Here is a 24232-nt window from a genome sequence, read left to right as displayed (position 1 = left end):
GCCTGGTTTGACAGACCGATGACAGGATGAAAGCGCAATCGGGAAACTCGGCCCGAAGCCGAACGGCAGCTGCCCTGAACACTCTTATGACCTCTTGAACCCCCTCCTGACAATCTGCCAATCTGCTGAAATCATTGATGCCCCCATGTAAAACCACTGCATCCTGTGCATGTCGTCGACAAGAGGTGGCTGCTGCTCTACACAATGATGAGATATTATGACCCCCTCTTGTGACCAGCTGCACATCTAGGCTCAAGGGCCAACTGAATCCTTTCAAGCCTTTAAACATGGAATCTGACATGAGAAGGACCTTCCTTTGCTTGGGCAGCGGATTTTCCTTCATATGTTTACCGCAGTGAGGAAAGAAACATTCAAAGGCCCAAAGCTGAAAGGGCAGACCCTTCTTATTCGGCGTGTAACCATTAGCTGATGGATACTCAATGACCCCCATCTGTCCTTCCTCTGACAGACGAACTGACTGGCGTGCATAAGAAAGCAGACTTGGCCACCATGGCTTCGGGTGAGGGTGCTTCGGTACAACCATCGTTACCTTCACATTTCCCCATTCCTGGAACAGTCGAATGAGTGAAGCTATCAGAACAAAAGGTGGGAATACATAAAGCTCTTCGCCCACCGGGCACTGCTGGGCAAAGACATTTACCCCCGACGATCCAGGTGCCGGATCCCTTGAGTAGAATTTTAGTGCAGACCCGTCTAACCCACTCGGCACATTTGAAGGAAGTGCCATCAAGTCAAATGTGAAGCCTCGAGGTCCACCCAACTCTCTCTGAAGAAGCTTCCAGATTGACTGGGATAATCGAGCATCTGCCTTAGACACCTCTCTTGACGGGGCATCCGCTGGATTTTGCTTGGAAGGGACCCATCTCAACTGCAGCGTGAAGTTAGCCTCTAAAGTAAGGGCGAAAATCAACTTTAAAACCCTTGCCAAAGCTGTCGACTTCGCTCTGCGCCTGTTCCAAACATCGAAGAGAGCTAATGCATCAACGGTTACGTCCACACGTCTATCCCACAATGAGTCTAAGACCGACTGCAAGACAAAATACAAAGCCAATGCCTCTTTGCAGCAAATGTCTTCCACAGCTAGAATATCTTGAGGCCAGTAATCTCCAAAACTCGTGTTTCCTGACGGACCGACCAAAACTCCTCCCCAACGAAAACCAGACGCGTCCGAACTCAGAGCCACTGATACATGGTGCTCCTTTTTCCAAGGTATGGGTTGCGAGAATGAATCTATAAAACGCCAGAAAAGGATCTCGGCTCTCACTTCTTGTGTAAGAGATGTGGGGGAAACGTCGTCTAAACTTGACATAAATGTGCAACACTCTCTTACGAACAAGGATGCCGCTGGAAATACCAACGTGAAGCTTTGGCATTTTCCGACAAAGCGTTGAAGATGCTTTAAAACAACCTGGTCTGCCAATAGGATATTCTCTCTTACTTCGGCAAATGATATCTTTTTCTTCTCTGGAATCCAGAAAGACAAGGATTTTGAACAGATCCCCAGACCCAGATGGATCATTCTAGAGGATGGCTGCAGATGGCTTTTCTCCATGTTGATGAAAAACCCCAAATGTGATTTCATGTAGCAAACCACGTAAAGCGACCTCAGAGCCCTGTCGAAAGCCCCGTCATCTGACGCACACTCGATTTCTGGGCACTGTGACACGAACAAATTAGAAAGGGAAACAAAGGAGAAACGACCCATATTGAGAATGTCAGATAACCTATTTAGGTGTTGCCGATGAGCCCGAACACTCGCCTATAAAACGGTCATCAATCCAAACCTCGGTATGGATACCCCGGTTCTTTAGCCATGTTGACAGGCACGAACCAATAGTCGTGTAAATGAATGCGCTGTTTTTAAAGCCAAATGGTAAGGTCGTGTCTACAAAATAGTAGCCAGCCCACTCAAAGCCACAGAAGGTCTTAGACGCTTCCGACAAAAGTATTTGCTTGTAGCCCTGTGCGTCATCGGTAGCTGAAAAGAAGCCATTTCTGTTAATGGATTTCGCAATTTCGCCCAAGGGAACTAATCTAAAAGGCGTGTCTTTACACCAAAGATTTGGTCCCTTCATCGACAAAACAAGTCTTGGCTTTTTGGGTTCTATGGCTAAAGCATTCACACATCTTGGCGGCTGAACTTCGCATGTTTTCCCCAAAAGCTCCACGGAGCCTTCTATAAGTCTCTTGGTCAAAGTCTCATTGATGAAGGGAACGAACTTGCGACACGACGGAGCATTTGCGAAATACATCTGTGGGGGCACGTCAGAGTCGAATTTTCTGCCTCGATATTCTCCTTTGAAAGGCTGGAAAAAATCAAAAACATCCACCCCTTGTCGCAGCCATTTAGATACGACCGGACCATCCGCCGACTCTTCAAGAACCCCGTCCCAAAGTCCCGGGTTCACATTCAGTGATCCAGCTACAAAAAAGTCTGGGCCTCGAAACCGCAGTGCTTGCATATCTGGCAAGACTCTGCCTGAGATGACATCCAGCGGGTCTGGTGCACATGCCATAGGGGAACTTACGGGTTTTCCAGATATGTCCACCCAACTGAGGACTTCCCTCTCTCGCTTTGCTGCCTGGGCCGCGAAGGGGTCAAAACACCGAATAGAAGATCTCTCCCATGAGTGACTCTCCAGCACTCTCCGGTAGCGCAAAAGTTCCTAATAAAATGGTACGAAAATTTCTAAGATACACATATATATATTAATTGTATATATATGTATAACACCTTTTTTTTTTTTTTTTTTTTTTTTTTTTTAATGGAGAGGAGCACCAGAAGGAAAAAACTCTCGCAAATTACAATTTTGCGTCTCTCTAGCTCTTCAACTGCGAACCCTGTTTTTATTCCAATATTTATTCTCATGGCTATCAATTAAGGCCAAACAAATCCACATATTATTACACTCATGATTCTTTATGTTAACGTACATATTTAGTAAATGTCATACTCTGACAATATTCAAATATCCAAGGGTATACACTAAGAGAGGACCATTTAAATTGGATACCGTCAAATGCTTTAACCATCAAGTGGTATAGCACCCATCACTGACCATCAAAATGTCCACGTGCTGCATCTGCCAGCATTTATTTTCAATTAATCCTCAGTAAACTTGATATTGTCATTAACCCTGACCATCTGCACTCGCCTCGCCCTCGGCATTTCCTACAAAATCTCTTTGCAGTCGCGGGCCATGTGTCCCCGCTTTTGGCAGCGAAAGCACGCACCTGCCTGCTTAGCTGCCCCTAAACTACTGCGAAAACCCCAGCCACGTTGACCTTGCTGTGGATTCCATCGGGGCCGAAAGCTCTGCCGCCATGGCCTGGCAACGCCACCTTGTGGCCCCACCCGCGCTTTATTATCGGCAGGAGGAGCGGCCAAACCTAAATGCTTGCGAGCGAATCGCAAACGCTTGTCGGAATCCTCGCCCGTAATCGACTTGTAGATATACATGGCGATACCCTGTACCTTAGCTTCTACATGTTTCGTGCACTCGGTGAGTAGATTCACGTACATCTGTTTCTCTTTAATGTCGTCGGAGGACAGTGGTGCAAACTCATCCACGTACTTCCTTAGTAGTGACATCACGTATGCTACATTGCGGTCATAGCCAGTCTCCGCGCAGGCCTTCAAAAGCTCCAGTCGCCTTGGCTTGTGGACCTCAAAAGCGGATTTCGCCTGCATCATATATAAACAAACGAACGCCGAACATGCAACTCACAGGCCAAAATGCAGAGTAGAAATATGCCATCATTGATGTGCCCAAACTGGTATCTACTCTATATCATGATCACGGATTAATATCCCATGGACTAAGCTCGGATCACACTGGGTTTCCTGAGCTTTCTCTCGTGGCCCTGCCACCTCTAGCCTGTTGGAGGTCCAACCTCGATTCCAAATATAGCTCTGGTCAATCATGTTTCTCTATAATTATAGCTAGCTAGCTACCATTGACGTATTTTGCCCGCAGCAAAATAAATAACCATTCTCTACCTTAATAAAGCTCAGATCTATTCAATCTTTTTTGATCTCAGTATCATTGTTATTTTACTGCTATATATTGTCGTTATCTGCTCTAACAAACCTAACTGGACTATAAAATTCTCGGCAAACTTTGGTTAACATCTTGTCTGCGGGAATGCTGACTTAAGTGGCCTATCCTTTACCATATCCATATTATTATAATTTTATTTTATTTTATATATATTTTTTTTTTTTTTTTTTTTTTTTTTTTTTTTTACGACGTTCCGTTGTACATTGAGGTCAAAACTCGGTCTAAAATTGCTTAAATATTTAAAATTAGATATAAGGTTTGCTCTGCGGCGCCTCAGAGATCAAATAATGACCCGAGATCAAATAATGCTATCTTGGTCCTCTCAATTCGGATCAGGACCCTGAATCAAAGTTGGAATGGGATGCTATCCCAATGTGCATTGAGGCCCAGCCTCGGCTCGAACTTTCGGTACCTTGTCCCCCTGCATGTCCAATTTCCAATGAACCTTTGGAGGTTCGCCCTCAGAAATAAATAACTTATCAGCTTTTCCTCAATGAATCCTGTTCCTTATTATCTCAAGATCCAACCTGACTCCAAATACTTCAATTTATCAACATTATTTCCCAGAATTTCCTTTCTATGGTTCTTAAGGCCCAATCTCTGAATTAACTTAAATTTAATTTTTTACATTTCTACCTGGAAACCCTGCCCCTTATCACCTCAAGGCCTAACCTTTGAAACGACACCGAAATAAAATGTTATCAGACTTCTCTCGGGGAATCTTGCCCCTTTCCATCTCAACGCCCGACTTCTGGATCGAAACCTATAACGCTTAAACTATACGCTCTCTTCAGGGAACCCAGCCCCTTCTCACCTCTGGATTCAACCTCTGAATTGAACCCTAAATTTAATTTTCTGAAAGGTATGTTGAAATACTACATAACCTTAAATGAACCCCAACAAGGCGTCTGCGGATTTTATATAATTTACATCCAATATCTCAGGGGTCCTGCCCCATCTCACCTCGAGGCCCAACCTCAGACCCAAAACCAACGCCCGATTTCTCGTGGGTCCTACCCCAGGCGCATCTCGAAGTCCAACCTCGGATCCAAAACTATAATCCGATTTTCGGGGGATCCTACCCAAGTGCTTCTCAAGGTCTAACCCCGGATTAAAATAACCTTTTCCCAATTAAGTATTGGATGCCAAATCCCCTTTGCGGTTCCAATTTTGCTACTTATAATGGAATTCCTCGAAACCCCTATCATGCGTCTCACCTCGAGGTCGAACCTCGGATCCAAAACTAAAATCCAATTTATTGTGGGTCCTACCCCAAGTGCAACTCAAGGTCCCACCTCGGATCCAAAAACTTTTCCTCAATTTAGAATTGGATTTAAAATTCACTTTGTGGTTCAAATTTGGCTACATAATATGGAATTCCTTGAAACTTTTAGCATACGTCTCACCACGAGGTCGAACCTCTAAAATCCAATTTCTCGTGGGGTCCTACCCATGTGCATTTCAAGGTCCAACCTCGGATTCAAACCTTTCCCGATTAAGCATTTGATTTCAAATCCACTTTGCGGTTAAAATTGGCTACATAATGGAGTTCCTCGAGACCTTTACCATACGTCTCACCTCGAGGTCCAACCTCGTATCCAAAACTAAATTCCAAATCCCGAGTGCATCTCAAGGTCCAACCTCGGATTCAAATAATCTTTTCCCAATTAAGTCTTCGATTTTAATTCCACTTTGTGGTTTACTTCTGGCTCCATAATCATAGAACCCAAGATATTTCTCAAAAACCCTACCATACATCTCGCTTCGAGGTCCAACCTCGGATCCAAACCTATATTTTCTTGGGACCTTGTTCATGCGCCCTAGGTCCAACTTCGGGCTCACAATCTTAGCTCAAAAGGAACGAACATTTCTTTGTGCCATCTGCAACTAATGCTGACTTTATTCCATCAAACGATCTGCTCCACCGGAAATGTACAAACCTTGGGTCCTTAATACTTTGAAAACGTTTTACTTCGACGGTTCCGCCGCCTACGCCCCAATATCCAAACATCATATAACTATACCTTGCCCACAATTTTTAAGGGAACGAATATACAATGAAATGCAAACAAGTTTATAAATACAATACACTTCCAATCTTATTCACCTGTGGCACCGGGCTAGGAGTCGTCTTCTGATCGACAGCGTCATCCGTTGCATCACTGGGACCAGGACATGTTGCGGCACCTGCATCTTTCGCTGGCAGCGCGTCAGCCGCCTTGTTCTGCTCTCCCTGCTGTTGGCGTTTCTGCTGCTTGGAAAGCCTTCCGACCGCCTGTTCGGCCAGTGGGCCCGCCTCCACACGTGCCATCAGTCGCTCAAAATTTCGCCGCTGACCTCCATTAGGGGCAAGGGCCAAAATGTGGTCTGACCACGCCCTATCTAGACCTAACAACTGGTCCACATCTTCCCAGCCGTCTTTAATCATGTCTTCAAAATACTTGGCCGAGATCTTGAACGCCACACAGAGCCCTTTAAATGCGGGACTTGCCTGGGTTTCTACGCCTTCGTAGGCGTCGGGTTTCTCCTGCAAAATAAAAGGCGTTTGAACATTAAATTGAGAACACCAATGCCGCCACTTAGAGTTCAGTCGATCTAAAGCACGAATATAAATGATGCGGAGCGCCGGCTTAATGCTGCCAGCGCGAACCTAATATCACGGACTAAAACAATTTGATTGTTAACTGAAAGGTTGAAGCATTCTACGTAGGCCTGCCTACATGCAGCTGAAATTATATAGATAAATGAGGACCCCTGGCCAAAGGCTTTCATTCTGCCTGCCGATAAAATAGACACCTGAAGAACATAATTTCTTGTTCTTTATTATTATTATTATTTAATCTCAAAACATCGATCCCCTGATGTGTATTGGCCGGGACCGAACAAACCCCGTTATTATCCGCGTTGTACGATTTATTGTTCATGCAGTGTTCAACTAGTGCATCATTTATTTATTTAAGATCCCTTGCATTCCAGCATTTATTTAATAATTTGAAACGTAAGATTTATTCTGGGTGTTTTGTCTAAATGAAATGATGGGCTACCTTACCTCCACTATATCGTACGTGATATCCATGTCTTGATTGAGAGAACTGAAATTGAAATCGCACTATAGGGTTCGGAAAATCCAAAATGTACTGCGCACCGAAACACTGACCGTGGGCATTCCTCAAACGCCAAACGGTTCATTCAAGCACGTTGCGATCGCACCCAAACGAATCTCACTTCACGGCCCGCCGATTCACAATAGACAACATTCTCACGAAGCAATAATTTGCATATCATGGCCATCAGCAACGTCGTCAGACTGCCCTCTGAACGACATTGTGAGCCATGCGCACTCAGCAAGATTATCAACGGCCGTTGGAAGGTCTTTCAACGACCTGAAAAGTGCTAAACAGGATGATAAAATCGTGCAAGGCAACTATTATTTTCGGGGAGCATAGCTCTCCGCGACACAATATTATAAACACAAGAACATTTTCTCCATGCATGTACATGTACCAGCAGGCCTGGCTAATCAACCCACATTTCTATTCAATAAACAAGAACAGTCTTACCGTTAATTTCCTTCGACAAAACCGCTCCAAAATGCCATAAAACCATAAACTACCCCTGATCTCCCGATCGCATTTCCCCCAAATTGCTCTCCTTATCCCGATTCCCCTATACTTATCATAAGATAGGGAATCGCTAATAATCGCCAGCGTAGCTCAAGGACACCCAGCTGGCGAGCTGCTAGAATCACGAATGACTTGATTCCTCTGTCGCCCTCATCGTTTAGAGCGGTACAAATAGTTGGCCAAGGGTTTGAGGGTCGCCTAGGGCACCACTGCAACATAGGGTCTATGATATATGTTTGTATTTGTCTAAAGGTGTCCCTTAAAATACAAATTTGTTATGAACCTGTCTAGTTAATGTCACCAGTGAGGTAAAATCTCAGGAATTCCAGATTACAAAATGGATATATAAACAAACTCAAAATGATCTCAGAAGCTGCGTCCCAACTGTAGATCTGTCGTAGCCTATAATGTTAGTCATGTACATGATGTAAAAGTCTGTTCTTATAGTAGCCTACACAACGAATCACGTGGTTGTGACTGTCAATTGAAAAGGATTCCCGTTATTTTGTTGAACGTCGGTTGGTGCATGGAGCGTTTTATAGCATGTGGAACACCCAATTTGTGTGCAGTACAGCGCCCGCCCCAGTGCGAAATGAGTGACCTCGTGATCCAATTTTCCACGAGGGCAATGAATTGGTACTGGTCAGTGAGACCTGAAGCACGTGTTGTTGCCAGGGCCTAAGGGACAAGGTGATTGATTGCCAAAAAAGGCATGTGCTGACATGTGTTACTAACCAACCAACCAACTAAAGACATGATGATTTCTTGAGCTGCTTTCCGCGGCTAAAAAATCCTGAAATCCAGAAAAATCCTGACAAATCTGGTCTGTTTACTTAAGACTTTTGAGCCATTTGGTAATCATTTATTTGAGTGACCCGAACAATGAGAAGTTAATGTTTAAGAATTTAATGACGACCCCCTTTTTCTCACTAAATACATGCAGTGTGTTTTAAACAGGGAAGTTGCATTGTATATATACCATTTACATTTCCTGCCAAATTTGTATTGTATTTTTTGAAACTATTTTTTTGAATTTGGAAAAATTTATTTTTTGTTGTTATAAACTGTGGAAAATATCCAGAATGTGTGAAATAGACTTTTTGTAGAACATTTCTTGCCTAAAACTTGTTTTGGTTTTTGTTCCGTTTCAGTTGGGACAGCAGTAGCTTGTATCCTAGGCATGTGTTCCCTCAGAAAAACTCAAAATCTTGTGTGTTTAACTGCATGTACTTTAAATGGGAATTGACATACACCAATAAAATCTAATTAAATTCAACTAATTAAATTCAACTAATTGGAACCAAATGATAAAACGTATAGAGCATAAATGGATTACAGGTAGAATGCACCATTTGTCACGTGCTTTTTTTTTTCGTTGGAAGCAACGAAAGTGCTCATAAACTAGACGGATGCTATTGCTTAAACTAACTCGATGAAATTTTAACTCTATAAATGCTGTATATTATTTCGAGAAAACACAATGTTCTGGATCTCGATTTCAGTTCAAAAGTTGCCATGTCATTATTTGAATTGCGCCCTCTAGAGAGACAATCCCCAAATCAGCATTGGGGAACATGACTCATTCAGATGATTGTAGCTACGTGATGTCACTTACTGAACCGACAAATACTAGCATGGGTGGCGTGTCAACGCTTGCACCTTTCACGGATTTGTCCAATTACAAACCAAATGGAAATTTCCAAAAATGTGTCACTTGACACATCTTTGGAAATGACCTTTTATTGTTTTCTACAAAATGACAGCATGCAAGAAGGAATAATTTCACAGGGACTTTAGTGTCATTACTATCTTTAAACCAAGAATGCTTTTTAACAATTATTTGGTTGGTTACTTTTTGGATAGCTGCAAATGGTCCACTGAAATACTTCCAACAGCGAACACCAATGAAAAATGTTCTACACAATTTTTTTTTTACCTCGCACTTTTATTAGTCACCATCTTTGATAATTGGAATTTTTTTTTAATTAGAATAAAACAATCATACATGCCAAAACCTCTGGTTGCAAAATATACTGAGGCAAAACAAAATAACTAAATGTTTATATTTCTGTTAATACCCAAAAGCCATCTATTTTTGTTTACAATTCATCATGTACTTATTGTCTTTACGCTCCAGTTATTGTTTGGTCTTAATTCTGTATTACGTGTATTTATGTTTATGGTATAATATAAATCTTAACGATAGCACTATAGGCTTCCATTGTTAAAATAATAGCATTTTATGCAAATCATGAACTGAAAGAAAAACTGAGTAATGTGTACGTCAGGGTTCCAAATATTTGTACATGTACTTAAATTTATAGCTCAAGTTGGTTCCTTTAAATTTCATCCTATAGATGTCAAGAAAACAGGCTTTTTGTGAATTAATATTACATCAATAGTAACTGCAGGTTTAAAAAAAAAATTGAGTTTCTCCCCAGTAAATTTTCCAAGTTGTGTGATTTAAATGAAATGCATTCCATTTTTTAGTAACCGCCTATTTTATTTTCCTCCATATAATCTGCCTCTATATATCACCTATATCTCTGCACAAAATGTATAAATGTATTTTAAAATATATTCATTTCCTTAAAACTTAAAATTCAACACATTGTTTTACAGAGGTAAATACAATGTATGTGTGCTGTTAAAAAAGTTTATATTCTGCACCGATACAGTCTTCACATTGTGCCTTAATTAAAAATATCTGTGAGTTGTACATACCATAACTACTCACATTTATTAAAAAATGAAATAAAACATATGTAACAGGGTAACAATTTAAGGTTGTCCAATGTAGATTTATATCTGCATGAGTTTATGGCCAATTTCATTATTAACTTCTTGAAAGCGAAAAAGAGTATTCCTGTTCCAACAGTTCTTGCTAGAAGGGAAATCTTTCTATAATCTTATTCATGTTATTATAGAAACTAATGAGAAAAGTAGAATTCAGACTGCATGGGGCTCTGGAAAATGTCATAGATTTTTCCCGTCTGAAAAATCTCATGGGAAATTAGTGAAATTTTAATGGAGAAGCCCAGGATTTGTGATAAAGAGTAATTGAATCGTAACCATCGTCTGATATCCAGTGGGTTAAAGTTATCAGCAGAAAGTAGAGCTTTTTGGAAAGTCTCTACAATTAATGGTTTCCAACCGATGGGTTAAGGTTTTCATTTTGAAGTCCTGATGAAAGATCTGATGACAAAGCATGATGTACAGACATTTCGGTAGAATCACAAGTAACAAATATTTTTACTTAAAACCCAAGATCACACTTACAAATTTTAATTTACAAAATAGCTCACTCAGTTCCTCGTGCATAAGACTAAACATTTAACCGTCTTTGGTCAGTTCTCCAAAAATATTTCCTAGACAATTTGAAACAGACAATAAAATAAGCGGATAGTCCAATACTCTCCCATTATACACACAATGTACACATCGATGCGCTTTGCATCACTTGGTAAACTCACTTGGCCACTTACGGGATATTTTTGAAAAACTCCAGAAACATCTCTTTCTCTCAACTTGTTTCTCGTTCTTACTTAGCCCTCTTCCGTAGGAATAACTTTCTTGCCAGCCACGTAAACTTCTTGAATATTTCGATCATCACCTGGCAGAAATGAAAACCAAGACAGCGACAAAATTTAGTTGTAAGTGTCCGTCTTTGAACATGAATAATCTGGTGTTTTGATAAAAATGGGGCATTATCCCAATGTCACTATAGTTTCCACACAGATGGAGTTCATCATATACGTTCTCAAAAGTGCATTTTTGATGGCATGATGACATCACACATTTTTCTTCCCCGTTAGTGTCTGTCAAGTCACAGCTATACCAGTTATAGGTTTTCGCCTGTTTTTCCCCAAAATTCAGAGAAGCAAACTTACCCAGATAGAGGAATTTCTGCACCACATCCTAAAAAACATAAGAAAAGATGTGGGCAAAATATTATTAAGTATGCTCTGAACTACTAGAAAAGGTGGGACTGAACGGAATTTTAAAAAAATATGCATTTTAAAAAGAGTACCATCAGGAATAAACCTTGACCATACGGCTTAGGACAGAGGTCCTACATCTTTATGACAATAAGATTCCATGACAAAATTATGCAAATCCCTGATCACGTTATTGAAATGAAGTTCAAAACTGTAAAAAAAAAATTGACAGCAAAATGCTTGTGTCAGTAAAATTTATTGCATTTTGTCGGGTATAAAAAATTTCCAATGTTAAATCATGAAAATCCCATGACTTTTTCCATGACTTTTGTCAATTTTACAAATTTCCAGACCTGGAAATTGAAAATAAAATTCCATGACTTTTCGGGCCAGGCCACGGGGACTCAATTTTGGAGCTGAGATCCCCGTTAAAGAAAGACAAATCCAGTGTGTCTTCCAGAAAACAAATCAAAAGTTGGGTGGAAGCAAACTCCAGTGATATCAAGCTCTCCCAAGTCATCATGGAATTGGATCGGCCAAGTCAGTGACCAACTTAAATTTAATAGAAATTTAATCAATAACACTACACCGATGCTATAGTGTACAAACCTCTATCGTATCGCTGTATGTAGAGTGGAAGACATCAAACGGACTGTTCGCAGCTTCGGGATTGACTAGGATCGCGTCAAAGTCTTTCCCGACCTCAAAGTTGCCAATCTTGTTCTGAAGACCCAGAACTGCAAGATTTTTGAAAAACAAACGATAAAAACAATGTCATTAAAAAACACACTTGATTTTCACCCTGTTTGCACCCCAACATTTCTATCATTAACTCTAACTCCCAAGTGTCTTTTACTAAGTACTGGACCAAGTTCGCCAAAATCCATCACTGACCCTGGTTCACATAATGCTTCAGGACCAAATCCACTGAAATCCACCACAAGACCACCACTACTATAGGTGGACTTGGTACTCATGGCTTGCCTACCAAAATCCCCAAATGGGGGGATGGATTTTGATGGATTTTGGAAGGTTAGGGTTAAGCAAATTCGGGGGGGGGGAGGAACTTCCAAAAATGTTTGAGTTGCCGTAGTCAGATTACAGGCTTGACTTTTAGCTTGCGTGATTGAGCCGCCTCACCTTTACTACCGCCCAACGTGGCTAGATAAAACATCTCTTTGAAGTCCACGCTCCTGTAGCCGTTCCTCTGCTGGCACTCTTGCACGTTGGAGGCGATGACGGATTGGCGAATGCTTCCCAGCATGGAGGGTGTATAACCACCGGACACGTCTGAGAAGAGGTCAACAGAGATAGAATACGGACATGAATGAACAGTAACAGTACTTTGTGACTGCTTCCAAGAGGATCACACCCCACGAATATGGCAGAAAGTACCCCCGACTAGTTTGTTCACGAACTCATATCACAGCGTCTTCGCATAAGCATCTGGAGTTGTCAGTAATGCGTTTGAGTAACCCTTTGAGTGGTCCTTCTTAACTTTCTCTTTGTAACCGTTGAGGGGGTACTTGGGCACCAAGCCCACACTGAATTCACACAACAGATCCATGGGCTCAATTTCTTAAAATGGCTCGGACAATATAAAAATTATTCAGCAAATTGAAGTGTCGAACAAAAATCACTGAAAACCGGTAATAAACAAGATGAATTGTTTGGGGCCCACAGATTCAAAAGTGTGTAATACCTGTCCCAAGACTGACTTTGACATCTCTTGTCATGAGTTTTCTTAGATCCAGAACACCGCTTTTCAGTCTGGAAAAGAACACAAATTAATCAGAATTATGTCGGAAAAAAAATTAAATAAATATATAAAAGCAAAAAGAAATGTGAGGCGTTCTGGCAAAATCAGATGAAAAACGGAACTGGGCGCAATTTCATAGCGCTACTTAAAATTAGCGTCGATAGCATTTGTGGGTATTAGGAAAGAGAATAGAATTCTCCTGACAATGCTGTTTGTTGTACTTCAATCAGACATTCCGTTGACAAGTTATGGCTGTTTAAAGTTCACATTTATCAACATGTCAAGAAAGTATTATATTATTAATAGTTTGTATACAAATGCATGGCAAGGAAAGTGCAAGGCATTTTTTGACTGTCTGTGCATGATCAAACAATATGCATGGTTGTTTTCCATTTTCTCAAGTTGAAAAGTCCTATATGAATAACGTTTTTGTGCCACGTAGTATTTTTTTTTGGACCTTGGGTCCGACTTACGAGAAGTTTGAGCAGGCACAGTGTGAGACGCCGCAACCGTGGCTTCTGAGGGTCTCAATCTCATCATCGTCTAGGTAGATGCAGTGAGCAAGGACTGTCTAAAAAATGCAAAATTATACACCAATTATGCTAAATATTTAATACAAAATCCCAGAGTTGTAATTACAGCCACATGTGAACATAAGAGCCTCCTAATAGTGGATCTTACATGTATGTATAAGCATTTGCAAATGCTGGGAAGTTTCAACAAACAGCAATTGCAACGCATGTTTTTTATTTATACGAAATAAAGCAAATTCTAATAGCTAAGATTCAAAAAGTAAAATAAGCAAAAGGTTCAGTTTTTTTTTGTGCAAATTCTTTTCAGTAAAAGGGTTTCCTTCATTTTTATTCATACAGATGCGAGCAAATGCTAAACCATTAGCAGTAAAAGCAAATGCTAGTGTTCATTCGAATGACCAAATGGGTCGTATGAATAAACACTAACAAATGCTAAGTAGTTTAACAGCAAATTTTAGTCTACAGTTAAGTTTACTTTGGAGTAAGGCCCTTTTGGTTGGGAACCACCAAAAAATCCTGCAAAATCCTCCAATTGCCACCATGTAAAAAACAGCTTTAGCCTCAATCCTCCAAAATCATTCTTTGTTTCGTGAATTTAATCAGTGGAGGGATGACCACTGCCTCAATCCTCCAAAACTGCCTGGAAGATTTTGTGGAGGATTGAGGAGTGTGGTTAAAGGAAAAGCACATTATCTACCATGCTTGTTCCTGGTGAACTGATTGCACAGCCAAATTATATCTAAAAAGCCTCTCGTGTGTGCGAGAGTTAGGCCCACGTGCATGTTTTTAGCTCTGAAGAGGTGGGGTAACATCATGCAGCAAAGAAAGTTGGGTAAGTTAAAAAAACGAAAGGTCAGTATTTGTTTTATCGGTATCGCTGGACGTTTTACCTGCGTCGTGAGCAAATTGCATGCACTGTACACATCCATGTAACTCTTGTATTGCGGGTAAACCTGAGGTCGAGCAAGGATTTCTCCCAGATGGGTCTAATAATGTGGGGGAGAGTTAATAGGGAGAGGCCGAAGAAAGAATTAAAATACAATAAAAGAAATCAGACTAATGTCAAACTTGTTCAAATAATTACCCGATTTGTCAGTAAGCCGCAAGCCCTGTAGACATTAGCGTAGCTGGAAAATTGAGGGAAAAGTTCCTTCACCAACGCGATTTCCCCCTCGTTTTCATCGAGATGAGTCTAGTAAAAGGAAAGAAATCTAGCCTCCATAGATATATTTCAAGAAATGCATGCCGGCGATGTACTTCAACAATCACGATGTGAAAGCTATCAACCGAGCTCTTATAAACAAAAGCCAGCTCACACAGTAACCAACCTTCTTTTGATAGCTTTGCACAAAAATGCTGAAAAAAATGAACGAAAGGAATTTCAGTCCGGTATTACGAAGGGAAGGACTTGTCACTTAACCCTAACAGCCCCCAATGCTACAAAATACCATTGAGTAGTAACCTGTAGTATTAATTTCTTTCCATACAAGTGTGCACAGCACATGTAGTATTCTGTGGTATTTGGTACTTGACCCCCAACCAGCCCTTTGGGGGTTAGGCTTAACATTAAAGGGAAAATACAACATTTGCAAACATCAAAAAATAAAACTACCAAATCATTTTGAAATACCTTGCTGGACTGTTAGTGAATGACAGTGTAAAGCATCCTGTAAAATCATGGCACCTGGTATACTGTCATTTTCAAGAAAAGTGGTATTTTTGTATCAATTTCCAACGCTGATCGGCAGACCAGCGTTGGAAAAAACTGGCTTTTTTTTCAAATACTGGCCCCAGTTGACCATCGCACTTGTTTGCAATCGATTACACACCTATGAACGGGTAGAAGCATGCTAGACTGGTTCCCTGACCTTACAATTCCCCAATGTATGTAAACTGCTCTGTTTCTTCTTAAATGGAGTCAGGGAACCAGACTACAGGAAAATGATTGTTTTTCTTGGTTTTTATAGCATTTTTGAACCCAAAACCTCAAAAAAGTCAGTGTAACTGTATTTGCTATATATTTCCAACTCCCCAATTCCATCCATTTCTGAAAATTACAGCAAAAGCAAATGATGTATATTCCCATTAACACCTGACTCAACAATTATTATCTTAACCTTTGGGTCCAGCTAAAACTGAAGCAGAAACTGAAAAGAATAACCTGTTCGTCTATTTTTTGCATTTCTACAAAGATAATCACTTAAATGGAAATTAAGCCTGTAACTTTTGGAACACTGATGGTGCTCTAACAACAACAGTCCCCCCATCTTTCAAAGTCGTAGTTCTGGGTCTTGGGCGGCAATACAACAGCAGTGTTGCAGTTTAGCCCTTTGCTGTTGCCAAGAAAAAGCAAAAACTCAGGGAATAACAGGGGACTGACGGACTACCTGAATTGGCAGGTTGTACTTTTCAGCAAGCTCAGCCAGTTTCTTCATGAGTTCCAAGGTGCAACTGACGGCGAAACGGGGCGTCACGATGGGTGTGACAAGAGGGTTGTTCATCGACTGAACTTGCTTGATAAACCTTTTCTCAACAGACAAAGAAAAAAATGAATGACGCAGTAAAAACTAGACCAGGCAAGCCTAATAAGGCTGGTCCCAGAGAGACAAAATTCTATTTAGTTGATTCAGAAAGATATTCACCGGAAGTCTTTTTATGCATCTGGTCTAAACAATGGGCTGGATTTGGCCCATTCATGGAAGGGTGATCCTTGGTCTTGGGCCAGGACGTTGTTGTGTACATTGGATTCACCGCCAAGAGGGCGTCATCACAACAAACTGCCATTACTAGAACCGTAAGCAACGTTGTTTTGGCAACGTTGTTTTTGTAGCAGGTGTGGCATGTGCGCGCACCTGTTTTGCTTGATATATGCAGCGTGCATTCCAAACCTTCCATAATTACTCCGAACCAAACTCTTAAATTTCATCCCGTGGCATATACAAGATGCTGCAAGACTTGTTTGCGAATTCATGGCAGCTCTTTTGTGGAATGTAGTACGCATGCAACTGAAAAATTGATCTGTAATTGCCTGCAGAAGTAGTGCGCGCGCACACGCACTAGTTTACCCGTTTCTTTGGGGGGGGGGGAGTTTACAAAAAATCCCAAGAAAACAATCCAATTACTAACCAATTACTAAACATAAATCTGCTGGGAACCAGTGGTTGAACAATGTAGATCACTTTATTTGTTGGCTGGTAAACTGGGCATTTTTGCTAAGCGAATCATAGATGGCTTACCACTCCGTGTCTTGGATTGAATTCTCTGTGGTCTCAACGTAGAAATCGGGTGAATTTGAATCCATGTTCACCTTGCCGATGAATGCTCGTTGCCCAAACTTTGCTGAATGTGAAAGAAGAACACACTGCATGACTGATATAGACAGATCCCAAACAAGCAATTTACCAACAGGGCCAAAATTTGAAATTCCTCTATTGGCCTTCCTTTGCAGTTGCAATCATTAATTAACAGGGGAAAGAAGTATAAGGTAAATCAACTGATTTTTAAAAATATCCAGATCAGAGGGAGAAAACAGATGGGTTTTATCAGGACATTACTACTCTATTGTATAATCTTACTGTGTGGTGCACTACTGTTTTTTTCAGCATGCAGGAAATTTTCATTTTGTTTTTCTCATTGGCATTGTCGGAGCACCATACTTAGGTTATGCCTAGTGATCTGGGCTATGATCCTAAGTGGTCTGTGCTTTCCAGGGACATGCTGCATTAGAGGTGCAAAACACCAAATATGAGTCTTGGGACAAGACTTCCATAACCCAAGACTCAAGTCAATCAAGCCTCCTTACTCACCGGCTATCTCTGCAAGCTTGAGGGAGGCCTCTTTGTGAATGGTTGCAAAGTAGGAGGCTGTGGTGGTTCCGTTCTTAAGGGTACGGTGCTAGAAATCAGACAACATAATAGCAAAAGAAATAAATGATAACAAAAACCTACATGTGCCTATTTCTCCCAACATTTTATCAACAAATAGATCATGTTTATTTTCTTCGCTGTTAAGATTCATACAATGTGGGCACATTTTGGGCCAATGAAAGAATTATAAACATTGTTACTTTAGACAAAACACGCCACACATGCATTTATACAGCCGTAGATAAAGTGCCCCCAACGACTTTGTTAATTTGTTAAACATATGTTATATACGAAAGCCTGCGTTTGTGCCACCACTTTTTTCGTTGAGAGCAATTTTTTTTTTTTTCAAAAGTAATTTTTTTTTTTTCGAGAGCAATCCTTTTTTTGAGAGCAATTTTTTTTTTGGAGAGCAGGTGTTTTTTTTTTTTTGCAGAGCAGCTATTTTTTTGCGAGAGCAGTTTGTTTTTCAAGAGCAGCTATTTTTTTTCCAGAGCAGTTATTTTAAAGCAATTTTGTTCTATTGCATTATTTTGCAAAACTATTGCATTTTTTTTGCAAAACTATTATGCTATTTTGAAATTTAATTTTTACTTTTACAACCTGGCACAAACAGGCTTCCATAGAAAGTAACTTTGCTCGAACAAAATTTATTGCTCTGGGAATAAAAATTTATTGCTCTTGAAAAAAAAAAACGCTCTGGAAAAATAATATTTGCTTTGGACAAAAAAAAAATTGCTCTCGAAAAAAATAATAATTGGTTTTGAACAAATTTTAACTGCGCTGGAAAAAAAAGCTTCTTTTGAAAAAAATTATAATTGCTCTGGCATTTTTCAAGTACACTGCACAATGCAACAAAACCCGCCGCTGTGTTTTGTTGGTGCAGGGCTTCCTTTCAGCTTGCATTCAAGGCAATAGAGTACTGAAGTTTGACGTCATTTAGAACCAGAAAATGTAGTGCAAACGAATGGAGTACGCGCGTGTGTTGGTTCATGGGCTGAATCACGCGCTAATGTCTTTTACACACAAAATTGTGCACGTGATGTATTCACTTTGGTACTCTATAGAAATGTTGGTCATACGCTCCGCCCACAATTGCTTTCTCGTTTTGTTTCTCATGGCGCATGTGACCGAATTTGACCAATAATACCGGGGCCACCGACCAAAAGTTTTGATCTAGTAATCAGTCAATGTGCACTGTTCGATTGATAGGCAGGTAAAGGGTCCCTTTTGGGAGTTATTAAGGAAAAGAAATATGCTCTAGGCTGTTCTTAAGAGAACTCACCACAACTTTGTGATAAGCATCGGTGGCGAATTTGAGATCGTCAAACTTGGCTTCGACGGGGAAGGTGTACTTGTCTAGCCACTCCAGGAGGGGTAGGCCCATGGCTGTGCCGGTGTAGACATACTGAGGGGCATGGATGTGGGTGTCGACAAAACCAGGCATCAAGAAACAACTGAAATAGCCAAAACAAAAATTATAGTTTTCAGAAACCAGCATCTTGGACTAGTGCTGTGCATTAAAAAGAAATAAAGAGTTTATAAACCTGAATGATTTTTTTTGGGAGCTATTATGTATATTACTCATGGGTGGTGTACGCAGTCGCTGCCTTTTTTTGCGATGTCACTTAAAAAAAAGTGGACTTTTTTTGGGGGGGGGGCATGGTCTCCGTTTGTAAGAATGTTTTTTTTTTGGGGGGGGGGAGGGGTGACATAGTTTCCTTACCCGTTGATGTTGTGGACTTCGTCCAGTTCAAAGCCATGCTGGGCAGAGAGTTCAGATAAACACTCCACAGGTTCAACGAATATTATCTAGAAAGTTGGGAGTATCAGAAAATAAATGTGGGACTGTTAGTGTGATACCACTAAACAGTTTCTGGCACTTTATACTTAATTTAATATCATTTAAATTTATTATAAGTTGAAAAGTAATGCAAAAAGTAAATCATTAACATTGTCAGGTAGTTTTGTACCACCGTTGTTTCATTTAATTTGATGTGATTTCTTAAAAATCTGCTTGAACTGGTTCCCTTCATGATCAGTGCGGTCAAAATTATGACCGGAAACCAGTTCAAGCTGCCCTTCCTGACTCCCTATTGTGCTTCGAACTGCATGTTCTCAAACGATATTCCGACTACACATTAAATCATAATCGATGCATCGTGTGCGATAATGGAATCGCACTCCGGATCATTTATGGACGCTGGGCACGACCACAACGCGTCGTTCAAACGAGCCAGGAGTGTAACGTGTCCATGAACGCGAGGGGAGCTCTCGGAATTCAACGGGAAATTTAATTGTTCATCCGGATCCTAAGTAATCCTTAGTACCTCGATCTTAATCATCGATCTCTACTTGTATCTCAGGTGGCGTATACTACAAAGTAATTTTGTGGCCAATTTGAAGTTGAAATCTGATGTTTTTGTTGGCAAATGATTGGCTCGTTAATTATTCTAAACGCCATTATGATACATGTCTAACATTGAACTTGGACCCTACCACCGAAGTACTAGTACTAGTAGTAGTACTATCGCCAGACCGTGTCCAAATGTTAAAAAGGGGATAAGTTGGGCCCAAGTTCCTCAGGCTAGCCCTATTACTAGATTCAATTAATTTTATTTTTGACACAGGAAATAGAGGAAAAGGGTCAATTTCAATTTGGAACTCTATATGATAATAAAATATTGGTAATCCTTATCTTTAAGACACCTCTATTTTTACGAGTTCTGTTCAAAACTGACTTTTGCAGATGACTGTCCAGTACCAAAGTGACTTTTGCAGGCTAAAGCAGTCTTTTTTTCTTCAGATAAACTCATGTTATTTGTAATTTTGAAAACACTTTCAGAAAGATTTCCATATACGAAGTTCACTCAACACCCTGTGTACAAACCCTATGAGATTGGACTGAAAAATTCTAAGTGTTTTCTAAGAAACTGCTTGTAATTTGTATTTTCTCACTGCTCAAATTGACTTTGATGACATGAAATTGCTATCTGGGGCTTGTTAGTCAATACAGAGGAAAATTAGTGAACTTCGTACATGTATATGGAAATCTTTCCAAACTTTAAAAGAAAATGTGACTTTCCTACCTTTTTTGCAGTTTGCCATCTTGCTTTTTAAAATATATTCTAATCGTCATTGTCGTCTTTAACCCCTCATAAATCAAAGCCCCGCCCTCATTCTACAAAATTAAACCTGCTGATATTTAAGAAGGTGTCAACTGTCATTGCCAACTGTTCCAATGTTTCAAGAAATATCAGAATGTCACTTTTGAGTGTCATTTATATTAGTCAGTTGTTTTGGTGAGTCTTTTAACCTTATATAGGAAGGGGGCCTAAAGAAGGTAAGGATTACCAAAATATTAACCATCATGATCATCCACTTCTCACCTTGTTTTTGTCGACTCCAATAACGTTATTCTCCAAAATCTGGAGTGGCTGGTTTGCAGACTGTGCATGCACCAATGTGCCTTGAATAACCCGCAGTGGCATAGTCTACAATCTTACACCGTCTACCCCGTTAAATATGACGAAGTCAGGGCCTTCAAACTGTCATCAAATAAACCGAAACATGCCAAACATTCATGAAAATTACATGACTCAAAAGCTCATTCAGTGCACCTTATAAAATAAAATAAATAAGAGGAAGGGATTTACCACACAGAGCTCTATAAGTACAATGAGTATAAACAACATGAGTGAATACGGCCTAGATAAAACACGCCCTCTGTCGGCGGTTTAGTAAAAGGATCATGCGATGATAACTTTTTTTAAATTAACTTTGGCATTGTCTACTTGTTTGGTCAAGTGATATTAAAAGTGAGCTTCATTTTCGGCCTCCCTGTTGACATTTTCTGAACACCTTTCAGCGCCCTTTTTCCTTTAACAATTGTACATTAACGAGCAAAACAAAGAAGGAGCTTGTTCTAGACGGAGGCCCCCTTCAATGGAGAAACCGTGCTCGTTATTGTACAAAGCAACTGCCCATGACAGATTATCTGAACAATAGCTAGCACAATGCTTTTGCCCTTGAATTGAAGGATTGGTCTAAACATCCATGGTGTACAAGCTTCGACTTTAAAATTAATTTCTTTTTCTCCTTCCTCTTCTTCTCCCCCTTTTTCTTAGGGGGGGGGTGTGATGTACTTTACCTGGTAGCTTGTCAATGGGTTAAAATAACCAAATGCAAAACAAAATAATTATTTTATATACGTTTGGGGGTAATTCTTGTCTAAAAAAAAACACATTGGACATAGTGCCCTGTCAGGATATAGCAAAGTAGGCCTACACTTTTAAATGTGTAGGCCTACAAACATGTATCAATGATCCGACAGTTCCTCCTTTTGCGCAACACGGTGTTTTGAAAAACTTGATGATCGATAGTTCCTGCGCGCTGCTTTTCATCTCATGGAGAAATGCATAGACCAAGGATGGGTAACTGTTATTAGCCTGCATACCACACACAATAATTTCCATATTTCCCCAGTGGCGCCATTGAACAACTTGCATTGTTAGTGGTGATCGAGCTGACGCCAGTTTTCAGAAAACATCGCTATATATTGGCGTGCAAGTAAGATCACAATGGACTAAAAGTACAATGATTTTGTGTATCCTGTTCAGTTTCCCAGGAAAAACACAAAAGGACAAGAGAGCACTAGTTTCACCACGTCCGTCAGCAGTACTACTCAGGTCATCTGTCAAACTAATAAGCAAACAAAGTCACCGTTGCCTTCGACGCGTCCTCGCCTTGTTTCGGAGGCGTCTACTTTGGTAAAATTTGATGGTTTTGTTTATGGTTGAAAATTGACTTGTATTGTGAAGATGGAAATTTGAACATCAAAACGCAATAAATGGCACACGAGACGGTCCGTTTTTGAACAAGATAGATAGAGAAAATTAGGTGGTACTGCTCACGGGCCCAAAATGTAAGGAAACTTCAAAACCTAAACCGAACTCTAGAATAGACAAATCCCAAATTACACTGAAACCGAGGCTTTCAGTGCTAAGCCATTGTATGAATTGATGATCTTTTTTTTCAATTCCTCTCAACAAAATACAGCACTGAGGCCCTCGGCATACGCCGGTTCCGCATTCCGGGAACCATGCCTTTCATGCGGCTCTGTTAAAGGGCTTTGGTAATTCTCGTCAATTCCCCCAAATTCTTCCCCCAAAAGCAATCAGCATTTCCCTCCGTAGAATATCAGAATGACGGAAATTGCGCCGTTGTTCTACACAAAACCACCCGAGTGTGGCGCACGATAAAAAAAAAAAAAAGGTATCTGCATGAACACCAAAAATGAAAGTTCAATATAGATCCGATCGAGGCATTATTCCTATTATTCCAATAATAATACACATTCCTTACCAAAATTTAATTGCAAGCTTCACGGTGTGAGTATATTTACATGTATAAGCAAGTTCGACTCCTCACATTCTCTGCAAACATTATCTGGACAGCTAGCTCGTTTGGGACAAATTTTGACAGGGGAACGATCGAAAATGGATCACAGATTGACATCCAAGTCAACGTTCCTGCTGCTGCTATGCGCATGTTGGTGTTCCCACAAAGTTGGTTCACAAGTGGTGTTATCCACTGCGGTGGATCGACCGGCCGACGCACAGCCGACCGAGGGAGACACGGTTATCCTCGCATGCAACGCATCCGGACTTATGGCCGGTTATGATTACACTATTAATTGGCACAGAAACGAAGGGGGATTCAACTGGCAACCTCTAACGATGAACGGCGTCAGTCTAAACCCACGATATGAAACTATCTTGAGTATTACCCATCCGATTTGGCAGTCGGTGTCCTCATCATCACAAACGTCACTAGAGATGACCGATTGTTTAACTGTGAAATCTGGCAGAATCGCAGTCGAGTGACGGGGCGGGGCGTTCCTTATCTGACAGTGCGCTACTTTCCGGCCGATCCCTACCCGATCTGTGCCCCTGATGGAAGCTACACCGTTCAGCAAGGGACAACTCTCCCGATGAATTGCACTACAGACCCCGGTTCTCCGCTAGTGCGGGTAGACGTCATCACATCAACCGTCAATGTGCAGTGGAGACACTCGGGAGATGAGAATGAACGTGTGATCTCGTCAGAGCTGTCTGTGACTGCCGACCACCAGGACGCCACTTTCGTGTGCAAGGTGACTTCGGCGTCATCCTTTCCTGGTCGGGAGAGTTCCTGCACGATCGGCCCGCTGCGTGTGCTGAGTACGACGACCGTGGGGGCATCAATCAAGCTTCCCTTTACTACTGAGGAAACACGACCGGCAACCATTCCACAACCCGCTGTTGTGACAACCCCACGCCAACCTCCCCCACAACCGACAACCGGCCGGCAACTCCCCCTGCTGATGACCGACGGTCCTGGTACCGGTGCACCTCCCGTGGCGTGGATCGTCGTCAGTGTGGTGCTCCTCATCC

General features: G+C 41.0%; 2 protein-coding genes across 5 annotated transcripts; both read right to left on the bottom strand.

The window, feature by feature from the left end:
* Positions 1 to 3044: 3044 nt before the first annotated feature.
* On the bottom strand, positions 3045 to 7490 carry LOC119729631. Its single transcript, XM_038202280.1, has 3 exons — positions 7132 to 7490; positions 6190 to 6609; positions 3045 to 3706 (listed from the first exon to the last, which is right to left on the bottom strand). Exons 1-3 carry the CDS (start codon positions 7156 to 7158, stop codon positions 3194 to 3196), a joined length of 960 nt encoding a protein of 319 aa, XP_038058208.1. The 5' UTR covers positions 7159 to 7490; the 3' UTR covers positions 3045 to 3193.
* A 2439-nt stretch (positions 7491 to 9929) lies between these two features.
* Positions 9930 to 23670, bottom strand: LOC119729604 (guanine deaminase-like). 4 transcript variants are annotated; one of them, XM_038202237.1, is made up of 13 exons: positions 21455 to 21523; positions 21188 to 21346; positions 19525 to 19610; positions 19084 to 19255; positions 17742 to 17829; positions 17172 to 17274; positions 16323 to 16458; positions 15020 to 15127; positions 13876 to 13973; positions 13346 to 13413; positions 12784 to 12933; positions 12253 to 12380; positions 9930 to 11623 (listed from the first exon to the last, which is right to left on the bottom strand). In XM_038202237.1, exons 2-13 carry the CDS (start codon positions 21287 to 21289, stop codon positions 11315 to 11317), a joined length of 1548 nt encoding a protein of 515 aa, XP_038058165.1. In that variant the 5' UTR covers positions 21290 to 21346; positions 21455 to 21523; the 3' UTR covers positions 9930 to 11314. The 4 variants fall into 4 exon arrangements, with proteins under 4 accessions (XP_038058165.1, XP_038058167.1, XP_038058166.1 ...); XM_038202239.1 differs by having other exon boundaries at positions 9930 to 11318; positions 11596 to 11623; positions 21188 to 21501; XM_038202236.1 differs by lacking the exon at positions 21455 to 21523 and adding an exon at positions 23591 to 23670 and having other exon boundaries at positions 10050 to 11623.
* Positions 23671 to 24232: the final 562 nt, after the last annotated feature.

This window comes from Patiria miniata, unplaced genomic scaffold, assembly GCF_015706575.1.
Source record: "Patiria miniata isolate m_02_andy unplaced genomic scaffold, ASM1570657v1 HiC_scaffold_21, whole genome shotgun sequence".
NCBI lineage: Eukaryota > Metazoa > Echinodermata > Asteroidea > Valvatida > Asterinidae > Patiria > Patiria miniata.
The sequence above is the reverse complement of the archived record's forward strand: the minus strand, read 5'-3'. Positions and strand labels throughout refer to the sequence as shown.

Excerpts from the sequence above, each read along its gene's own strand:
- LOC119729631 (XM_038202280.1), bottom strand. The coding sequence starts at position 7,158 with ATGGATATCACGTACGATATAGTGGAG. Across the intron at positions 6,610-7,131 it reads TCACGTACGATATAGTGGAG|GAGAAACCCGACGCCTACGA; the intron begins GTAAGGTAGCCC and ends TTTATTTTGCAG. Across the intron at positions 3,707-6,189 it reads CTCCTAGCCCGGTGCCACAG|GCGAAATCCGCTTTTGAGGT; the intron begins GTGAATAAGATT and ends TATATGATGCAG.
- LOC119729604 (XM_038202236.1), bottom strand. The coding sequence starts at position 21,289 with ATGCCACTGCGGGTTATTCAAGGCACATTGGTGCATGCACAGTCTGCA. Across the intron at positions 12,381-12,783 it reads CACGTTGGGCGGTAGTAAAG|TTCTGGGTCTTCAGAACAAG; the intron begins GTGAGGCGGCTC and ends AAAATCTTGCAG. Across the intron at positions 11,624-12,252 it reads CATACAGCGATACGATAGAG|GATGTGGTGCAGAAATTCCT; the intron begins GTTTGTACACTA and ends TATGTTTTTTAG.